Below are 22,971 nucleotides of genomic sequence, written 5' to 3'. Positions count from 1 at the left end.
AAAAAACTGTTAAAGGCTATAAAATAGATTTTATTTAAAACTCCTTTACCTCCAGACTATTCTAGGTCTGACATCCAAATCAGACAGGCTGAACTTCAGATTATTTGCTGTTTCCACAGGTGTTAAAGAGAGATATACTCGCAGGCTTTACGCAGCTACCAGGGCAACAATGCCAGGAAAACCTTTAATCAAGACTTGATAGTGCCTATTTGCAATCCGGAGAAGTAAACAAAGAACACCCCAATTATAAAAGCAGGTGAAACCCACCAAAAGACCTAATCAGGCACAATGCTGGCGTTCTTGATTCTCGTGACTGTGACCCTAGCCTCTGCTCACAATTCTGGTGAGCACTTTTAAGGGTAAGTGACTGACACCTTAAATGAGAAGCACTTCTTTGCTAGCCAAAAAATTTGAACACATTACCCAATTTTAAATTTTCTCTCCTTCTTCTGTATTTCACCATTCAGGGAGAAGGTGTTCCGTGTCAGTGTTGAAAATGAAAATGACATCAACTTACTCCGTGAGTTGGCCAGCACCAGGCAGGTAAATAACAATTCTATGCTATAGGGTTTCCTTCACACTTATTTTAAAATCTTAGATTACACTATGATTCCATCAAAGGAAGAATGACATGAAATATTAACTATAGGGCTTTTGTAGCAAGAAATAAAAACTTGAAAAGCATTTAGTGCCCCCATGCCTTCTTTTTCTGCCTAAATTAGATTGCCATAAGCCCTATTATAAATCCAGGGTAACTTTTAAACAGCTTCCAGAGCATGACAACTGAATGAGCTGAAACTGTTGCAAAGGTCATAGAACATTTAATGTACAGTAACTTCCCTTCTAAGGCAAAAGAGAAAAATGATGAGCTTGGATATTACAGAAAAACTGGGCTTTTGTCCAACTTGATATTCATTTCCACATCCCATGTATCATCTGTTCTCTTTGATTTTCTTTCATTCCAAATCAAACAGCTTGAGTTTTCATGACCTTGATTCAGGCCCTCTTAATGATATGGCATGAAGGAGGTAAAGAAGGTAAAAAGCCAGGAGTGATTTTCATATTTTACTTTCAAGAAACCAAAATCTCTAGGCTACTTTATTTTAAAAAATTCACTGTATATGGGATGAAAACTGACAGTTTTAATTTTATATATATAGTGTGTCAGGAAGCTATTGCTGACCACAATAGTTTACTTGATCCAATGCTGTCTTTTCATGAATACAGAAACCAAAATATTCTACTAGCTCCTAAGTATCTATCTATCCATCCAACCATCTATCTTTCTATAGTTATCTTTTTAGCTTTTAAGGTGTGGAGGAAAAAAGAAGGTAAAGAGTGTCATAATCTGAAACAAATTCAGAAGGTTAGAATTGAAAGATAATATAAAGTCATCTACTGCAGCCTTCCACTCAAATTTGAACTTCCTCAGTGGAAACAGCATCCCTGGTTATTAGCCCTGATAAAAACTGTTTGAGTATTTCCAAGAATAGTAGGAATACTGCTTTTTCAAGGTAGCAAATTTGCCTTACAAATCTTTTTTTTTTTTTTTTTTTTTTTGCGGTACGCGGGCCTCTCACTGTTGCGGCCTCTCCCGTTGCGGAGCACAGGCTCCAGACATGCAGGCTCAGCGGCCATGGCTCACAGGCCCAGCCGCTCCACGGCATGTGGGATCTTCCTGGACCGGGGCACAAACCCGTGTCCCCTGCATTGGCAGGCAGACTCTCAACCACTGCGCCACCAGGGAAGTCCTTACAAATGATTTTAATCGTTATACTGAGCTGAAAGCTACCTTCTCTATCTTTGACCCACTGGACCTAGCTGAGTCAAATACTGTCTCACTTCTAAGATTTATCTTTTCCAGGCCTTCCATCATTTCTCTTAGCACTGGTTTACAGACACTTGATCATTCTGGTCACCTCTGAATATAGCTCAATCTTTCTGTCTATATTTCTTTTTTAAAATGCAGCTCTCAGAATTGACAATGGACCTCCAGGTGTGCTCTGATTAATACATACTGTAGGACCATTGCCTGCTTTCATTTGTAAAGCAAACACTTATTAATGGGGCCTAAGATTCTTTTTAGCACCTTGAACAGTTAGAATGCTCTTAGCTTACAGAACACCTATTGCCGATCAAAACTATTAGGCTATTTTTTCTCAATGAATCACCCTCAAGCAAGGTATTCTTCCTTCTATACTTGCCTAATTGATTTTTTAACCTAAATGCAGGATTTTAGATTTACTCTGTTAAAAATTATCTTGATAGCATATTGAGACAGTTTTAAAAATTAACTCACTCATCCAAATAATTCTTTGCCCTAAGTTTGTATCACCAGCAAGTTTGATAAACATGCATTCTTGACTTTTATCTTTGTCACTGATAAAGGAAAAACATTAAGTAAGTCAGGGGTCAGCACAGAATTAGAGGCACCCTTCATGGTTCGTTCATTTAATACCTATTTATCATGAGGCTCCAATATGCCAGACACAGTGTTAAGTAAGCACTGAAAGTGGTTCATTAACCAACTCTCCTTGGATGAGTTTGCTCTACTACCCAAGTTACTGTGGTGTTACCTACAGCTAACACTGTGCTTTCCAGCTTGTAAAGAAGAATATAAATGCACAGACTTGGTCAAACGCTTTGCTAAGATCCAGATTCAGCATCCTATCAGGCTAGTGGTCTCTTTCAAGGATAACATGAAGTTAATTGGGCTTGACTTATTTTTTTTTTTTTCTTTTTTTTGGCTTGACTTATTCTTGCTTTAAACCGTGCTGGCTCCCAAGGATCATGGCTTCCTTTTCTGAATATTCACAGTCCACCTGCTTCCAGTTTACTTTGCCAGTATCCATGCCAGGCCCCTGGAGCTCCCGCTTCTGGGATTCACGTGTCTTCCTGTTCACGAAATCCAAGACATGCCCCCTCCACTCCTCAGTGATCCCTTCAAGCTCTGATTCCTCCAAGATTGCTGAGAAAGTTCTGCAATCACATCCTCAGTATTTTTTTAGTCACCTAAAATTCAGCATCTTCTGGTGGCCAAGAGCAGAGAATCTGGACTCAGACTTCCTGGGTTCGATTCCTGGCTCTACCACTTGCTAGCTGGACCTTGGATGCCTCTCTGGGTCTCAACTTTCTCATTTGTCAAATAAGGAGAATAAGAGCATTTACCTTACAGGATTGTTGTGAGATTTAAAAGAATTAATATAAGTACTCAGAAAGAACTTACATAGTAAAAACTATGTAAGCATTTGTTATCATTACTGTCATTAGATCCAGGATTTTGAATGCAATTTGCATTACCTGACTAATCCCCTCTCTGCTTATCTATCCTGGGCCTCAATGTTCTCTTTCCAAAGAAGGTTTTTCTGCTAAAATCATAATATTTGAAAATTTCTTTACTTATGGTAATTTCATCTCTCAGTAGAAGTAGAAAAAACAAGAGATAGTATAAAACTCCTTAGAAAAGACAAAAGCCAAACAAGAGGTCAATCTGGCTACTTCCTCTCTTCCAGCTGCAAACATACTTTAGCTCCAAGCAGTAAGACTGCGTGTTTCTTCTTTATTCATTTTATTTCCAACATGATTGAAAAAGAGATTTTTAATCGACAGATGAACGGATAAAGAAGGTGTGGCACATATATACAACGGAATATTACTCAGACATAAAAAGAAACGAAATTGAGTTATCTGTAGTGAGGTGGATGGACCTAGAGTCTGTCATACAGAGTGAAGTAAGTCAGAAAGAGAAAAACAAATACCGTGTGCTAACACATATATATGGAATTTAAAAAAAAAAATTGTTCTGAAGAACCTAGGGGCAAGACAGGAATAAAGACGTAGAGGTAGAGAATGGACTTGAGGACACGGGGAGGGGGAAGGATAAGCTGGGACGAAGTGAGAGAGTGGCGTGGACTAATATATACTACCAAATGTAAAATAGATAGCTAGTGGGAAGCAGCCACATAGCACAGGGAGATCAGCTCGGTGCTTTGTGACCACCTAGAGGGGTGGGATAGGGAGGGTGGGAGGGAGATGCAAGAGGGAGGACATATGGGGATATATGTACACATATAGCTGATTCACTTTGTTATAAAGCAGAAACTAACACAACATTGTAAAGTAATTATACTCCAATAAAGATGTTAAAAAAAAAGGAAGTTTTACTCTCCTTAGCAATCTTGCAAGTGCAGCATATTCTGGACTGTAGCCTTCCTGATAAGATCATTACAAGGGCATCTAGTCTTTGTATTCATCCTTGGCCGTGTGTCCTTCCTCCCTGCTTTTGAACATGTCCTTTTAAAAGTTGAATGTATTGGAGAGACCTGTGACCACAATGGACTCTAGCAGCCTCCCTCTTTCCATATTTAATTGTATAGTAATGGTTTCATTTTTATCTCCTTGTTCCTTTATTGGAGACATTCCCCACAAAACCTATTCTATTTTCTCAGTACTTTCTTGAACTCTGTTTCTGTAGTTTCAGGTGCATGCCCAAGGTAACTTGGTTACAGTCTTCCAATGTCCCCATCACTCCCGTTATGATTGTAAGCTTCTCCCTGCTGTCTGGAACTAGGCCTAGAGTAGAAGTCATTTCCTCTTCCAACAAGAAAGGAAAATTCCATCAAGATAAAGGAAGAGTCTATCATATGTTCAACACATAGTCAAACGTAACGTGAAGAAAAAAATTTGTGTAAATATGTGAAGAACCAAAATTCCCCAACACAAATATTTATTCTTTTATGAATCCTTCTTTTTCCCAAAAGAATTTAAGGTGAATACACTACTTGGTTTTGTGCTGGTTTTGTAATATATTTTAGGAAAGACTCTTTAAATATTAGCCAGCTGGCTGATTAAGTTGACATTCCCACAGTGGTATCACTTAAAGATATTCCTTTATCTTCCAACAAATGGTTGTCACTCAGGTTCCTGGATTTATAATTTTATAACCTCAGTTTTATAACTCCTTTACATATAATAATTCAATTCCCCATATCTCATATCACATATTTTACTCCACTTCCATATTTTAAACATAGATCTCATTCGCTGTTGGTAATTACCGAAATTTATATTTATCTCCCTGTACCAATATTTTAAGTTCATCATTTGTAACCATACTTAATGCATTGTAAACATCTATAAGGCTATAATGTTGCTTCTGATTTTTGGCTCCGGTTCTCCTAAGAACTGGGGACTAACTCCAGGTTACTAAGTCTGCATCATATTTGCAGGACTCCATAGTGTTGGATGTTGGTATGTTTGCTGACCGATTTTTTCCTTGTCAAAGGAGAGTTTTTACAGGACCTCAGGTTAGGGCTGCAAGTCTTCTGTCAAACATGCTTATGAGATTTCTCTACCCCATTTAAAAATATATATATATATTTTTTCTTAAATGGGGTTGAGAAATTATATATATATATATATATATATATATATATATATATTTCTCCCAATATTTGGCAGAGCCAGTACAAACGTTTGTACAAAGGTTAGACGATTAGGGAAGGCAACTTTCAACTTAATATCAGAAGGAAAACCATCAAAAGGCAATTAGGCTGTTCTGAAGTAGTACTAGATATACTCAGGATTGTATCAGAACCATCACCAAGGATATTGTGCAGGTATTTGTTACTCTAAGTGGGAAGCTACCATCTTAATGTAGGTTCTTCCAGAGCAGACCCTTAGACAAAGATTCAAGGGCAAAGATTTCATTTGGAAAGTACAGGGAGCCTGGGTAGACAAGTGAGGAGTGATACAAAGAAGGGAGGGCAGCAAACAAAAGGGGCACTATTAAGCCAGCTATCACAGAGGATGACTAGAGCTTAATCCTACAGAGAAATTCCAGGAAAGGGTGCAAACCACATGCATCAAAATTATCCCACCTGAGAAATGACAGATTTGGAATATTTAGACATCAACTTGCTAGGGTCATCGGTTAAGCACTTCTCTGGAAAGAGTTATTTCTTTGGCACCTCCTGCCTGCTGCGAGCTGTTAGGCTTTTTCCAGTTTGGGGGAGTTTTCAAGCACAGAAATGCAGATCTTGGCAGTGGGGAGTCTCCTGAGCACGCTAAAAGGCCCCAGTGTTAAGTATGAGTGGGGCGCTGTCAAGTTGCCTACAGATGCTTGGAGGACTTTATGTGCAAACCTCTGTGTCTATAATAAAGATACACCTCCCTCTCCCATCCCACCATGGAATGACAGGCATTTATTAAGAACACAAATTCAGAGTTAACTTTTAAATATATGCTTTCTCCTATAATGTGCTTGTCTTCATGGCCCTTCTCTTTACAATGCTGGCTAACTAGAATTCATCACCAGCCCTTGCTTTCTCTGTCTTTATCGTGATAAGCCTTTATACTTCCTCCACTCCTTTTTTTTTTTTAATATTTATCTATTCATTTATTTGGCTGTGTTGGGTCTTAGTTGCAGCACGCAGGATCTTCGCTGTGCTCACGGGCTCTTCACTGCAGCGTGCAGGCTTCTCTGTAGCTGAGGCATGCGGGCTTCTAGAGCATGCAGGTTTAGTTGCTCCTTGGCATGTGAGATCTTAGTTCCCCGACCAGGGATCAAACCCGCGTGCCCTGCATTGGCAGGCGGATTCTCAACCACTGGACCACCAGGGAAGTCCCCCTCCACTATCTTCTAACGTCTCACTTTTATCCTCTCATCTTTGACTCAATAGATCACATCCTGCAGCCAATCCTTGTCAAATTATCAGTACTCTCTCTTTCCAATACCTTAGTGACAACCATACTCACACTATTTCTTCTGGAATCCCTCCTGTGTAATCCTAATGTCCCTGCCTCCCATTCCCCTGACCTTCCCTATGACCCTGACTCATGATTCAGTACCCTCTAGACATCTACAGAGGTTTGAAGATTACCAGGACAGGATATAGGCACCTGGATTCTCCACAGGTATATCTAAAATTGAGTCATCTTATTATCTTACATCATCAGTTTCTATTTCACAACCGCTAAGTGTGCCCAAACTCCCTTCTAAGTTCCAAAGCAATGGTCCTAAGTACCACCACCTGTCACATCTCCATCCTGAGACTAGCTCATAAATATCTAAACAGGTATTGAGTGAGAAACAGGGCAGAGAAAGATCCAATGTCAGGGTCACCTCAGGTTTCTAGGCCTTTACTCAGCTCAAGCAAAGAACAGAAAAACAGAGACCTGTGAGAGGCGGAATGTCATTGGTTAATATTTTCCCAAGGGAAAAGGAGATCTGAAACCACACATCCACAAAGAAAAACATTAGAATTATCAAATATGTCATACTACTTTTGTGCACAATTTCCTCTAAAATCTCCCCATGTCTGATTTGCTCACTAGTGTATTCCTAGTCTCAGGCACAGAGCATAGCACATAGTAGGTCCTCAGTAATAGCTGATGAATAATTGAACAAATGAAAATGTCAGCACATTATTGGATCCTCAAGAATATTTTGTTTCTGGCCATGGTTCCAACATAACCACTGTGGAAAGATACATTTTTCCTCCCTGATGGATCCCCCACAGGTCAGGGATGTTCTTGGCTCCACACATTACTATGACTTGTATAGCACTGAGTTCCAAGATAAACTCATAAAATGAGTCCATTAAAAAGTAAGAGAAAGCTCAATTTCTCGCTTTTAAATTTTGTGGCTCCAGTTAATTCAGCATCATTCATTCAGCACATGCATCCACTACCACAAACATTGCTATCACAATAAGCAACTGTTCTAGAAAATCAATAAATAGAAGAGAGCAGTTATAGAATACTGCCATTAACTAGCATTATGGGAGATAATTATATGCTCTTCATGCTTGTTCATAATCAATTAATGCTATGTATGTATGTGTAAACACTTTTATTGACATCTAACTGCTTGGTCGCAACTCTTATTCATTCAAGGGAGAGATTTTTAAGAGATTTCATGGATAATTTGAGTCTGAAAATAACTCACTGGAGTACAGCAATAGTGTGCTTGCTGGTGATAATTCGCCCATTGAATTATAGGCGTCCAGTACAATACATCTTATTCCTTATTCAGATTGACTTCTGGAAACCGGATTCTGTCACACAAATCAAACCTCACAGTACAGCTGACTTCCGTGTTAAAGCAGAAGATATTTTCACTGTGGAAGACTTTCTGAAGCAGAATGAACTACAATACGAGTAAGTTTATGTTTTATAGTTATGAAAATTCTCTCTCATGTATGCTCTCATCCTGGTCTCCAAAAAAAACCTGAGAAGATAAAAATAAGACCAAGATAATGGCTTCCCCAGGGCCCCACAAATAGGTCATGGCAGAGCTGGCCCTGAATTCCAAGTCTTAAGATGTCAAGTCTGGTAGATTTTGTGTTTAGTTATTGCTCTAATAAAAACAGGTTTGACTCTTGAATCCCAACTCTTTAGCCAGATATTTGACCTGCTACTGGTTTACAAGTGATATATAGACTAAAGGCCAAACCAATGGATATTCTATTATCAGCCCAACACAGTTTTAGTCCCAAATCATATCAAGTCTTCTTGCCAGGTGATCACCAGACCTATTGTGAGCCATGAGGGTTCTTCATGCTCCTTTAGATTAAGGACCAGACTAGAGTCAGACTGAGTGGTCCTTCTCTCCTTTTTCCTCCCAAAGTCCCCAACTATCTCTAACGGTAGGAGAAGTCATGGAGAGAAGGACTGAAAGAAAGGAAAGTGGTTCCCCAAAGGCCTAGAGTAGAGTTGGCTAAGCTGATCACTCCATGAATCTTCCCCAAATACCGCACTGATCCATCTAAGCCTTTTAAGATGAGAATGTCCTCTAAGTGGAGACAGTTGTCCATCTGTTGATCCAACAAATAGATAGTGAGCATCTACATATAACAAATGCTGAAAAAATAGATAGGGCTCATCCCCTTCAGAGGAAAATGAACAAAGAATTACAATATGTGTAACAGATGTCAAGAAGAGTAAAGAGCTGGAATTGCAGGGGAATAGCTCAAGTCTAGGGATCACGGAGGGCCATAGGAAAGGAGGCTTCAGCTGAGAACTAAAAGACGAGGAGTTAGCCAAACAAAGACAATGAAAAATCATAGTCTAGGTAGAGAACAGACTATATGCTAAGGCTTAGAACCTCCCTCAATCTGCATTTGAGGGAGGGAGGAAATGAGGTCTTTAGTCTAAAGCAGAGTTTTTCCTCCAGAAAGTGGATCAGCAAGGAGCAAAGAGACAATCTCACACTCCAGTCTTGAACATTCAAATGTTTATCCAACAATCCCCTACCATAAGCTCAAGTCTCCATTATATTTTGAGAAACTGTGACCTACATAATTTTAACAGATATTTTCTCTTATTTTTCACATCCTAAAACTACAGAATAGTATTTATGCTAGTAAAGATACCAGAATTGTCACCTATAAAATCTGCATCTCCATTAGAAGAAGTGGTACAGCATAATGCAACAAGCAAATGCCTTGGGAAAAAACAGACAAGGCTTAAATCCTGACTCTGCAACTTCCTGGCTGTCTGACTTTGGATAATTTGCTTAACCTTTCTGAGCTTCCCTTGTCTTTATAAGGAAAGAATCCTTCTAACCTTATCTTCATAAAGTGAAGATATGTATAATGCCACTCTCAAAGGGCTGTTGTGAAGATGAAATAAAACAATATGTAAATAAACTTCAACTGATACTTTTATTGCTGTGAATGCTGCTATAGTTTACTCTTGTACAAAGAGGTAGATTATACATCTTTTAAAGGTCAACAGAAACTGTTTTGTTTAACCCCATTATCATGCTTCACACAGCTTAGCTATCTGCTTCTGCTTGAGGGAAGTGTCAAAATGTGACCTTAAGAATTGACCGTCTTTTTAAAACAAAGATATAATACAGTAAGTTTCAAAATGTGATTAAGATTCACGTCTGTGATATTTTGCTCTTTTTATTACACTAGGAAGGACTTCTAAAATCCTAGCCTATAGGAGCCCTTAATAATATTCAAAAAGATGAGTTTCCTTATAGTTCTTTAAGAAAAACAGAAGGAAGACCGGTGACCATAAGCTAACCCTAGCCACCTGAATTGACATCCTAATTCTACTCAGAACACAAAGTAGTAAAACAGCTTCTAATCAGGTAACAATCTCCTTTTACCGGGAGGAAAATTCATGTCTTTTTTTAATGCGTAAACGTTTAGGGAATTGTGTATGAATGCTGTCTCACGTAGAATATAGGATGTTCCCTGAAGGCTAAGATCTTGTTAATTTTTGCTTAGCACATTTGTGGCATATAATTTCCTAAATATTAAGTAATAATAACTCCCTAGAAATCCTGGAGCAGCACACCAGCAATATCCTTGCCGGGGCTGCAAGCAGTCCCTGTGCATCCCATTATTACCTCATGTGGTAACTAATATGTATTTAGATGGTTTCCTGCTGGCAAGAATTTGCAGTTGTTTTTTCTATGTAACAGGAACCATCTACTGTACAAGTTCTACCAAAATAGCTTTTCAGATTTTTCAGTGGTTCCAACCCTCTTCACTAAGACTTTCATCATTTGGTAGTTTCAATCAGATTCTGAATTACCATGGGAAAAAATTAAAAATGTGTGCACCAAGAAAAATAACAGAATTTTTAATAGATCTTTATTGGAGTGTAATTGCTTCACAATACTGTGTTAGTTTCTGTTGTACAACAAAGTGAATCAGCCATATGCATAAATATATCTCCATATCCCTTCCCTCTTGAGCCTCCCTCCCAACCCTCCCTATCCCACCCCTGTAGGTGGTCACAAAGCACCGAGCTGATCTCCCTGTGCTATGCGGCTGCTTCCCACTAGCTACCCATTTTACATTTGGTAGTGTATAAATGTCCATGCCACTCTCTCACTTCACCCCAGCTTCCCCCACCACCCCATGTCTGCAAGTCCATTATCTAAGTCTATGTCTTTATTCTGCCCCGCCACTAGGTTCATCAGTACCATTTTCTTTTTTTTTTAGATTCCATATATATGTGTTAGCATATGGTATTTGTTTTTCTCTTTCTGACTTAACTTCACTCTGTATGACAGACTCTAGGTCTATCCATCTCACCACAAATAGCTCAATTTCATTTCTTTTTATGGCTGAGTAATATTCCATTGTATATATGTGCCACATCTTCTTTATCCATTCATCTGTCGATGGATAGTTAGGTTGCTTCTATGTCCTGGCTACTGTAAATAGTGCTGCAATGAACATTAGGGTCCATGTGTCTTTTTGAATTATGGTTTTCTCTGCGTATATGCCCAGTAGTGGGATTGCTGGGTCATATGGTAATTCTATTTTTAGTTTTTTAAGGAACCTCCATACTGTTCTCCATAGTGGCTGTATAAATTTACATTCCCACCAACAGTGCAAGAGGGTTCCCTTTTCACCACACCCTTTCCACTATTTATTGTTTCTAGATTTTTTTATAATGGCCATTCTGACTGCTGTGAGGTGATACCTCACTGTAGTTTTTTTTTTTTTTTTTTTTTGGCGGTACGCGGGCCTCTCACTGCTGTGGCCTCTCCCGCTGCAGAGCACAGGCCCCAGATGCACAGGCCCAGCGGCCATAGCCCACAGGCCCAGCCGCTCCGCAGCATGTGGTATCCTCCCGGACCGGGGCACGAACCCGTGCCCCCGCATCGGCAGGCAGACTCCCAACCACTGCGCCACCAGGGAAGCCCCTCACTGTAGTTTTGATTTGCATTTCTCTAGTAATTAGTGATGTTGAGCATCTTTTCATGTGCCTCTTGGCTATCTGTATGTTTTCTTCGGTGAAATGTCTATTTAGGTCTTCTGCCCATTTTTGGATTGGATTGTTTTTTTGATATTGAGCTCCATGAGCTGTTTGTATATTTTGGAGATTAATCCTTTCTCTGTTATTTCATTTGCAAGTATTTTCTCCCATTCTGATGGTTGTCTTTTCATCTTGTTTATGGTTTCCTTTGCTGTGCAAAAGCTTTGAAGTTTCATTAGGTCCCATTTGTTTATTTTTGTTTTTATTTCCATTACTCTAGGAGGTGGGTCAAAAAAGATCTTGCTGTGGTTTATGTCAAAGAGTGTTCTGCCTATGTTTTCCTCTAAGAGTTTTATACTGTCTGGTCTTATATTTATGTCTTTAATCCGCTTTGAGTTTATTTTTGTGTATGGTGTTAGGGAGTGTTCTAATTTCATTCTTTTCCATGTAGCTGTCCAGTTTTCCCAGCACCACTTATTGAAGAGACTGTCTTTTCTCGATTGTATATTCTTGCCTCCTTTGTCATAAATTAGGTTGACCATATGTGTGTGGGTTTATCTCTGGGCTTTCTATCCTGTTCCACTGATCTATATTTCTGTTTTTGTGCCAGTACCATACTGTCTTGATTACTGTAGCTTTGTAGTATAGTTTGAAGTCGGGGAGCCTGATTCCTCCAGCTCTGTTTTTATCCCTCAAGACTGCTTTGGCTATTCAGGGTCTTTTGTGTTTCCATACAAATTGTAAAATTTTTTGTTCTAATTCTGTGAAGAATGCCACTGGTAGTTTGAAAGGGATTGCATTGAATCTGTAGATTTCTTTGGGTACTATAGTCATTTTCACAATGTTGATTCTTCCTATCCAAGAACATGGTATATTTCTCCATCTGTTTATCTCATCTTTAATTTCTTTCATCAGTGTTTTATAGTTTTCTGAGTACAAGTCTTTTGTCTCCTTAGGTAGGTTTATTCCTAGGTATTTTATTCTTTTTGTTGCAGTGGTAGATGGGATTGTTTCCCTAATTTCTCTTTCTGATTTTTCGTTGTTAGTGTATAGGAATGCCAGAGATTTCTGTGCATTAATTTTGTATCTTGCAAGCTTACCAAATTCTCTGATTAGTTCTAGTTGTTTTCTGGTGGCATCTTTAGGATTTTCTATGTATAGTATCATGTCATCTGCAAACAGTGACAGTTTTACTTCTTCTTTTCCATTTTGTATCCCTTTTATTTCTTTTTTCTTCTCTGATTGCCATGACTAGGACTTCCAAAACTATGTTGAATAAGAGCAGTAAGAGGGTACAACCTTGTCTTCTTCCTGATCTTAGTGGAAATACTTTCAGTTTTTCACCACTGAGTACAGTATTTGCTGTGGGTTTGTCATATATGGCCTTTATTATATTGTGGTAGGTTCCCTCTATCACCATTTTCTGAAGACTTTTTAACATAAATGGGTGTTGAATTTTGACAAAAGCTTTTTCTGCATCTATTGAGATGATAATACGGTTTTTATCCTTCAATTTGTTAATATGGTGTATCACATTGATTGATTTGCATATATTGAAGAATCCCTGCATCCCTGGGATAAATCCCACTTGATCATGGTGTATGATCCTTTTAATATGTTGTTGGATTCTGTTTGCTAGTATTTTGTTGAGGATTTTTGCATCTATATTCATCAGTGATATTGCTCTATAGTTTTCTTTTTTTGTGATACCTCTCTGGTTTTGGTATCAGGGTGATGGTGGCTTCATAGAATGAATTTGAGAGTGTTCCTCCATCTGCAATGTTTTGGAAGAGTTTGAGAAGGATGGGTGCTAGCTCTTCTCTAAATATTTGATAGAATTTGCCTGTGAAGCCATCTGGTCCTGGACTTTTGTTTGTTGGAAGATTTTTAATTACATTTTCAATTTCATTACTTGTGATAGGTCTGTTTATATTTTCTAATTCTTCCTGGTTCAGTCTTGGAAAATTGTACCTTTCCAAGAATTTGTCCATTTCTTCGTGGTTGTCCATTTTATTGGCATATAGTTGTTTGTAGTAGTCTCTTATAATCCTTTGTATTTCTGTAGTGTCAGTTGTGATTTTCCTTTATCATTTCTAATTTTATTGATTTGCATCCTCTCCCTTATTTTCTGAATGAGTCTGGCTAAGGGTTTATCAGTTTTGTTTATTTTCTCAAAGAACCAACTTTTAGTTTTATTAATCTTTGCTATTGTTTCCTTCATTTCTATTTCATTTATTTCTGCTCTGATCTTTATGATTTCTTTCCTTCTATACTGACATTGGTTTTCTTTGTGCTTCTTTCCCTAGCTGCTTTAGGTATAGGGTTAGATTGTTTATTTGAGATTTTTCTTGTTTCTTGAGGTGAAACTGAATTTCTATAAACTTCCCTCTTAGAAATGCTTTTGCTGCATCCCATAGGTTTTGGGTCATTATGTTTTTGTTGTCATTTGTTTCTATGTATTTTTTTCTTCTTTGATTTCTTCAGTGATCTCTTGGTTATTTAGTAGTGCACTTCAGCCTCTATGTATTTGTGGGTTTTACAGGTTTTTCCCTGTAATTGATTTCCAGTCTCATAGCATTGTGGTCAGAAAAGATGCTTAATACGATTTTCAATTTTCTTAAATTTTCTGAGGCTTGATTTGTGACCCAAGATGCGATCTATCTTGGAGAATGTTCCGTGTGCACTTGAGAAGAAAGTGTATTCTGCCACTTTCAGGTGGAACGTCCTATAAATATCAATTAAATCTATCTGGTCTACTGTGTCATTTAAAGCTTGTGTTTCCTTATTTATTTTCTATTTGGATGATCTGTCAATTGGTGTAAGTGGGGTGTTAAAGTCCCCTGTTTTTATTGTGTTACTGTTGATTTCCCATTTCATGGTTGTTAGCATTTGCCTTATGTATTGAGATGCTCCTATGTTGGGTGCATAAACATTTATAATTGTTATATCTTCTTCTTGCATTGATCCCTTGATCATTATGTAGTGTCCTTCCTTATCTCTTGTAACAGCCTTTATTTTAAAGTCTATTTCATCTGATATGAGTTTGCTACTCCAGCTTTCTTTTGATTTCCATTTGCATGGAATATCTTTTTCCATCCCTTCACTTTCAGTCTGTATGTGTCCCTAGGTCTGAAGTGGGTCTCTTGTAGACAGCATATATATGGGTCTTGTTTCTGTATCATTCAGCCAGTCTGTGTCTTTTGGTTGGAGCATTTAATCCATTTACATTCAAGGTTATTTTTTTTTCTTTTCACACACACACACTGTATTTTTTTTACAACAGATAAACTGACACCAAGCATTGTAAATGGATGACCACAACAAAATCAACAATGATTGCAATTACCAAACACAAAACACATTCATACTATGTCATAATATTGACATTCAGTCCTGTAATCCTCCACTGTAACAGCTCCTTTACTTTGCAGTGAAAACTGATTTGTATATTTTTTGCCTCTGAGTCCTTGTGGGATTTTTTTTTAATTCAAACAGAAAGTCACAAAAATTATAATCATCCTCATCAGTTCACTCAGTCCCATGTAATTAATTTTTTTCATCTTGATCTTTTGTTAGCACTTATATGAATTCATCAGTTTTCCATTAGAGTTCTGAAAATGCTTATTCATTCAGTTCAGCAGTATAGTTACCAGAAACCTGTACTTGTCAGAGTCTTTTCCATGAATTCCTTGAAGATGAAACCCTTTTACAGGAACATTTTTGCAAAAGCATCAGAGTATACCCAGAACTATCTGTAAATGACAAAAGACTTAAAAGTGACCACGGTTAAAGATTTGATGAAAGTTCGTAATAATGCAACTGACAAGGAAATTTAGTTATTTCTGAGATATACATTTTAAATAACTAGAATTATGACTTATAACATTATACCAGAACATATAAGATTTTTAGAAATTTCATGTAATGCTGAAACATTTATATTAACATATTTCCATACAAATAACCCAAAGAAAGTTTAGTATTATTTGTTTTTTGTTTGTTTGTTTGTTTATACTGCAGGTTCTTATTAGTCATCAATTTTATACACATCAGTCAATCCCAATTGCCCAATTCAGCACACCACCATCCCCACCCCCCGCAGCTTTCCCCCCCTTGGTGTCCATACGTTTGTTCTCTACATCTGTGTCTCAACTTCTGCCCTGCAAACTGGTTCATCTGTATCAAGGTTATTATTGATATGTATGTTCCTATTACCATTTTCTTAATTGTTTTGGGTTTGTTTTTGTGGGTCTTTCCTTCTCTTGTGTTTCCCGCCTAGAGAAGTTTCTTTAGCATTTGTTGTAAAGCTGGTTTGGTGGTGATGAATTCTCTTAGCTTTTGTTTGTCTGAAAAGCTTTTGATTTCTCTGTTGAATCTGAATGAGATCCTTGCTGGGTAGAGCAATCTTGGTTGTAGGTTCTTCTCTTTCATCACTTTAAGTATATCCTGCTACTCACTTCTGGCCTGCAGAGTTTCTGCTGAAAAATCAGCTGATAACCTTATGGGGATTCCTTTGTATGTTATTTTTTGTTTTCCCTTGCTTCTTTTAATATTTTTTCTTTGAATTTAATTTTTGTTAGTTTGATTAATATGTGTCTTGGTGTGTTTCTCCTAGGGTTTATCCTGTATGGGATGCTCTGTGCTTTCTGGATTTGGGTGACTATTTCCTTTCCCATGTTTGGGAAGTTTTCCACTATAATCTCTTCAAATGTTTTCTCAGACCCTTTCTTTTTCTTCTTCTGGGACCCCTATAATTTGAATGTTGGTGTGTTTAGTGTTGTCCCAGAGTTCTCTGAGATTGTCTTCAACTCTTTTCATTCTTTTTTCTTTGTTCTGTTCCTCAGCAGTTATTTCCACCATTTTGTCTTCCCGCTCACTTATTCGTTCTTCTGCCTCAGTTATTCTGTTATTGATTCCTTCTAGTGTATTTTCCATTTCAGTTACTGTGTTTTTCATCTCTGTTTGTTTGTTCTTTAGTACTTCTAGATCTTTGTTAAACATTTCTTGTATTTTCTCAATCTGTGCCTCCATTCTATTTCAGAGATTCTGGATCATCTTTACTATCATTACTGTGAATTCTTTTTCAGGTAGACTGCCTACTTCCTCTTCATTTATTTGGTCTTGTAGGTTTTTACCTTGCTTCTTCATCTGTGACATTTTTATTTTGCCGTCTCAATTTTCTTTTTCCTTTTTTTTTATAAGTGACATTGTGTTCCTGTCTTACTGGTTGTTGGGCCTGAGGCTTCCAACACTGGAGTTTGTAGGCTGTTGGGTAGAGCTGGGTCTTGGTGCTGAGATGAGGACCTCCAGGAGACCTCACTCCAATGAATATTCCCTGGGGTGTGAGGCTCTCTGTTAGTCCAGTGGTTCGGACTCAGAGCTCCCACCACAGGAGCTTCGTCCCAACCCCTGGCTCATAAACCAAGATCCTGAAAGTCGTGCAGGATGGCCAAAAAAAAAAAAAAAGGACAATAACAAAGTAAAAAATAAAATCAGACTTAGAAACTAACAGCTATGTTAGAAAACATATAAAAATAAAAATATAGACGAAACAACAACTGGAGGGTAAAACAGAACCACAATAGTAAAAAAAGAGGAGAAGGAAGAAAAAAAAAGGTGGAAAAGGCCTTGGCTGTGGAGGGCAGGGCCTAGGCAGGGGTGAGGTTTGGGTGGTGGGCGGGGCCTCTGCTTAGGACCCACAGGGCTGGAAAAGTCCAAGGGTGGGGGAGCCTTAGGCTCAACAGAAGATGCCCAGGTATGCTTCCCACCTCTGGTCTCAGAGGGCAGAGGACCCCACCTGGGAGCCCAGCAGGCTTCCTCCACTCCTCTCCTGTTCCTCCTGGAGGCCCCCTCTCACCTGCCTCTCCTGATCTCCCTCCTATGCCCCCAGGGCCCACGTGGCCTAGAGGGGACTTTGGAGTGCAGGGGACTGGCTTGGGAGCTCAGCAGGCTCCCCCAGTCCAAGTGGGTGGAGCAAACGCCCTCTGCTCCTTCCTACTCCTCTGGTCCTGGAGGACCCCTCCCACCTACCTTTCCTGTTCTCTCCTGGGCTCCCTCCTATGCTCCCAGGACCAACCCGGCCTGGAGGGGACCTCTGAGGGCATAGGACCTGGCCTGAGAGCTGGGCAGACTTCCCTGGCCGATTGGGCAGGGGAAACGCTGGGCCCATTCCCCTCCTGATCTAAGTCCCCAAGGGTCCCTCTCAGCCACCCCTCAGGGGTGCCGGTCCTGTCCAGCCTCCGTACTCCCACGTCCTACCAGTTCGCTTGGGGGTTCTTCCCGTCTCCTTGGGCAACGGTGTCCCCCACCAGCATCCGGCAGGCACCCTAGTTGTGGGGAGACGTGAACTCTGCATCTTCCCACACTGCCATCTTGACTTCACCCCCCTCCAATAACTGTATTTTTAAATGCTTATGTCACACCCTAGGTACAGAAAGACTAGGAATTGGATGGTGTAAATCTCCCACTTATGGTTCTGAAGCCAAGTTGACAGAATCTGTCAGTGGGTGGGCCTTCACAGAATTCCTTCTTACAAATTTCAGTAAGGTGGTCTATGCCTTATCCAATGCAGGAAGAGACTGATGGTTGCTATCTGCCTATAACACTTTTCTGCATATTTCAGATTCTATCAGTAAAGTGTCCTTGGATAACAATGTGTACATAGTAATGTTCTTCAATAGCAACGGGTGTGTAGTCTGGGGACTGACCTAATACTCCTTTTTCAGGAATCTGAAAGGGGGAGAAAACTAACTCATGTCTCTACTCCTCAGACATTGTGTTTCTTGCTTTGTTGGGAGTCCCGTTATCTAATTTGCCTGCATGCTAAAAAAAAAAAAAAAAAAAAAGAAGTGGGATAGCACTATAAAAGGAACATATAAAAGTATAAAATAGTGTACATGCCTCTGTATTTTGGAGCTGTAATGCAGTCCCTATTACATTATGAGTCATTATTTTAATCTCCTAGAATAGAAGCTCATTATTTAGTAATCATATTTTGTAATGTGGCTAAAGTAGTACTTTGTTCTAAATCTAATAAAACCATAGGGCTGGAAAGGATCATTTAAGGCCAATTTCCCACCTTCAGGCAAAAGCACCACATTTCAACCTCATTCTGATACTCTTTTGCAAGTTACTAGAGGACACTTTTGGGTGTCATCTTAAATCTAACTGGTTTTATTATGCTTCCTTGTCCTGATTATTGATGAAAATGTTTAAATATTAACATAATAATAACTCTAACAGATTGTCTCTTCTTAGTACCAAACAAAACACTAACCTCCACATTGTCACTTATTCTCCCAAATAATTCGAATTTGAGGATTGTATGCAAAAGAAGGATATTGCAATATGCTGTGAAAGCCCTATTTCCCCACTCTACTCAGAGCTGGTTCCTGGTAGGTCAGAGATCATTATGGTTACGGTCTTAGGGACAAATGTCTACTGAATGTCCTGAGGCTGTAGAATGCCTGGGAGCAATTAACTGATGATTTCTTTTCTCTGGGCAGCCACTAAGAAGCCATGTGACCTAGATGATTATTTTACTCGCTGTCAATGGAAAATCTTGTTAAAGGGAAAGTAGATGTCATTTACCATTTCCTCTTGGATTTTTAGTTTTGCCATTCTGTCAGAGAAGTTCATCCTTGTTAGGCAGGATTTGTTCTTTCGAACTGATAATCTTGGAATTATCAGTTTGTTCTTTCAAACTGATAATCTTGGAATACAGTTGTTTTCTTAAAGGTTTCTGCCTGTTGATTTTCAGTTTTCAATGTTTTTGGTTTACTTGTTTTGGTTTTGTTTTTAGTTTTTAGCTATATTTGAAAATCATTTACCTAAACTATCTCTATTCTAGATGTTTCCCTAGAGTTTATGAAGGTGGTAACTGGCAACTTTACTGTAGTTTAATTTTTTTTCTTCATAAACCTTGGAAGACATCTATGTAAATGACCAAGGCCTAGGAATTTGAGTCAAGTCATTGCATTTTAGAACTGAAAAGGACATTGAATACCAGCTAATAAATATCCCATTATACAAATTATGAAATAAGGCCCAGAGATTAAATGACTTTGCTGAAACCAATTTACATGTTAGGCAAAACTATGACCCTGATTTTTTGATTTCTAATTCTAGATTCTTTCTAATTCCACCCTATTCCCTAACAATCCAATTTAGGTGTTGAATATAATTAATTATAGCACTTACTATAATCATTGTTCCTAACTATAGCCGGCAGAATGACTGTCCCTCCTAAATGTCTACATCCCAACCCCTAGAACATCTGAATATATGCTAATGACAAAGAGAAGTTAGGATTGTAGATGGAATTAAGGTTTGCTAAGCAGCTGAACTTAAAATAGGTAGATTATCCTAAATTGTCCTGAGAAGTCCAAAGTAACCACAGGGTCCTTACAAGTGGAAGAAGGAGGCAGAAGAGGAAGTCAGAGTGATGAAACATGAGAAGGACTTGAGCTGCTATTGCTGGCTTTGAAGATGGAGAAGGGCAAACAGCCAAGGAATGTGGGCAGCCTTTAAAGGGCAAGGAATCAGACTCTCCCCTAGAGCTTCCAGAAAGCACTTCACTGTTCACATGTTGATCTTAGCCCAGTGAGACCTGTGTTGGATTTCTAAGCTGTAAAATAATAAATTCATGTTGTTTTAAGCCACTTAGTTTGTGGTAACTTATAGCAGCCATAGAAATGAAAGCACTAACAAAGTACTGATGGCTGCTTAATGGGAAATGTTCTTTCCACGGAATAAATATTAAACTCTTCTCCTTTTCCTTTTTTTTTTTTTAATACTACCTTAAGATAGTTAAGCCCTTAAGACAGTATTTGCCTCTTGCTAGGAAACAAATATCATTTAGTGTTAATTTATGGTATTTTCCATAAACAGACACAAGTTCATGCACAGTTAAACAAAAGAAGGAGACAGCAGGAGGGAGGTTCAGAGGATGTCCCTGACATACTTCATCAGAATGCCCTTGGGGCAGCCGGAGGAAAAGTAGACTTTTGATATGCGGCTACAATTCTCTGTGTGTCAGATAAAAACATTTCAAGGCTTGACTGTGGATAATAGAAGTTTCTGTAAACTAACTACTGCCCATGATATTTACAGTCTATGATCAAGGACATTAATGCTCATAAAATTTTGTCCCTTCAGAACACACTTTCCACTCAAAAGTAGCAAAGAGAAACAAAGTCATATATACCCACACCTTCACACGTGCCTCTTATAATAAGACCTTTCACCTGAATAATCATTTTTAGAAATAAGCAAGCCTCAAAGTTTGTCACCAATTGTCATATTACCTTACTACAGAACCATTCTTACATTACTTTAAACCAGCCAAAAGAAAGGCAAGCAGAAACGAATACTTTAAACTCAGTATTCTGGTCTAAAAAAATCTTTAGCTTGTCAATATTTCTGAATTTCCACCCATCAAGATATTTTTCTCAAAACCTAGAGAAAGGCCTCAGGTGACTGGCTGTCCCAATCTTCTACTACTGGGATTGAGTAGGTTCCTGGGACATGGGACTTTCAATGCTAAAACAAGGAAAATCTTGAGGAAGAAAGACCACTGATAGGGCTTAAGGGCATGCTTCTGTGTTGAGCCCAAGGCCCTGATGCAGAATGCCCCAGGTACCAGGGAAATCATTTTCCAAGTTTAAGGTCCAAGGACCCCCAAACAGGTGAAGTTTGGGCCAAAGAAGAGCCTGCCTTGCTCATAGTCTCCAGTATCCTTCTCAATGATTTACTTACTTTGTGATGAGTAGCTCAAGTTGAAAGGCATAATCAGAGGACAGATCTGATGACTTCATGGAGAATGTACTGTACCATCGGCTAAAGCAGAAACTCTGGGTTTTTGCTGACTGGGAAACATGCTTATGTTTACAGGAGCACCCCCTTTGATTTATTACAGGGTATTAATAAGCAACCTCAGATCTGTGCTGGAGGCTCAGTTTGATAGCAAGGTCCGTGCAACTGGACACAGTTACGAGAAGTACAACAACTGGGAAACGGTATGATGCGCACGTGATTTAGACAGACATTGCTTTGGGAATTGAACCAAGAATGTCACAGTAACCCACAAATGGTTCCATTTGGTAGATAGAGGCTTGGACTCAACAAGTCACCAGCGAAAATCCAGACCTCATCTCTCGCAGTGCCATCGGAACTACATTTTTAGGAAACACTATGTACCTCCTCAAGGTAATCCTTTTTAACCATAACCTTCCCATGTCTGAGGGCTTTAAATCAATGAATTCTAACACATTAACATCTGTTTCACAGACATATTCATCCCAAACATAGTTATAACTCTTTCCCTGCCTCAAACAGATTCCCCAGATTGTTTCATCATATGTGAATTTTTAAATCATTATTTTGATTTATTCAAAAGAAAAAATGCAATAAAATAAGAGAAGTCCTATAAATTTAACCACATTCCTGTAAGCAATGTAAATGATCATTTACCTTGACGAAATTGTCCTCTCCCAGATGTTGTTTGCAAATCCATTTGCTAAAGAGGTTCATAAACTTCATATCTATCAGACAACGGTACACAGCGTATCAACAATTTGTTTCTGTCGTCCTCTAATGCCATTTTTATCATGCAATTCTAATGAAGAAAATAAAAAGACATGGAATAAATGGGAGAGAAGGAAAACTTCTTACAAGATTAGCAACAATCATGATTACTTCTAATTACTCATCCAATTGTCTTGGTCACGTCTCCTAATAGTAGCACCAGAAAATAACCTCCATGTGGGTACAATTAAGCAGGGTAATCAAGCATCTTCTGAAAAATATGAGCTTGTCAAGCTTAATAAAAATAATAAACAGCCATGTAAGCCTTCAGCTCAAATACTGTGAGTGTCTAGAGGCAAGAACATACCGTGCTAGTATTATGTTTTAATTTAATCATGGAATGTACCTCTTGCTGCTGTCAGGTTTCACCTGTTGAGTCCAAAGCCCAGATGGGTAGTGAATGTTAACCCCTGAATATGATGAATCACAGTTTCCCTTTTCCTTTTGTTTGTAATAGGTTGGCAGACCTGCACCAAATAAGCCTGCCATTTTCATGGACTGCAGTTTCCATGCCAGAGAGTGGATTTCCCCTGCATTTTGCCAGTGGTTTGTGAGAGAGGTCAGTATGTAGAATGATTACTGGCAGAGGAAAGTAGAAAGTATTTTTTTTATTTCAATCAATCCCTTGTAATCTAGCTATAATAAAAGAGAATAATAGCA

General features: G+C 38.7%; 1 protein-coding gene across 1 annotated transcript in view; it reads left to right on the top strand.

Moving 5' to 3' along the window:
- Positions 1-288: 288 nt before the first annotated feature.
- Positions 289-22,971, top strand: part of CPB1 (carboxypeptidase B1) — a 39,597-nt gene continuing 16,914 nt past the window's right edge. The window contains 6 exon segments of the mRNA XM_004278197.2: positions 289-359; positions 468-543; positions 8,036-8,160; positions 21,644-21,743; positions 21,832-21,933; positions 22,769-22,870. Of these exon segments, the coding sequence (XP_004278245.1) occupies positions 289-359; positions 468-543; positions 8,036-8,160; positions 21,644-21,743; positions 21,832-21,933; positions 22,769-22,870 (576 nt within the window).

Source organism: Orcinus orca, chromosome 5, assembly GCF_937001465.1.
Source record: "Orcinus orca chromosome 5, mOrcOrc1.1, whole genome shotgun sequence".
Lineage (NCBI taxonomy): Eukaryota > Metazoa > Chordata > Mammalia > Artiodactyla > Delphinidae > Orcinus > Orcinus orca.
This window is presented reverse-complemented; position numbering and strand designations above follow the sequence as displayed.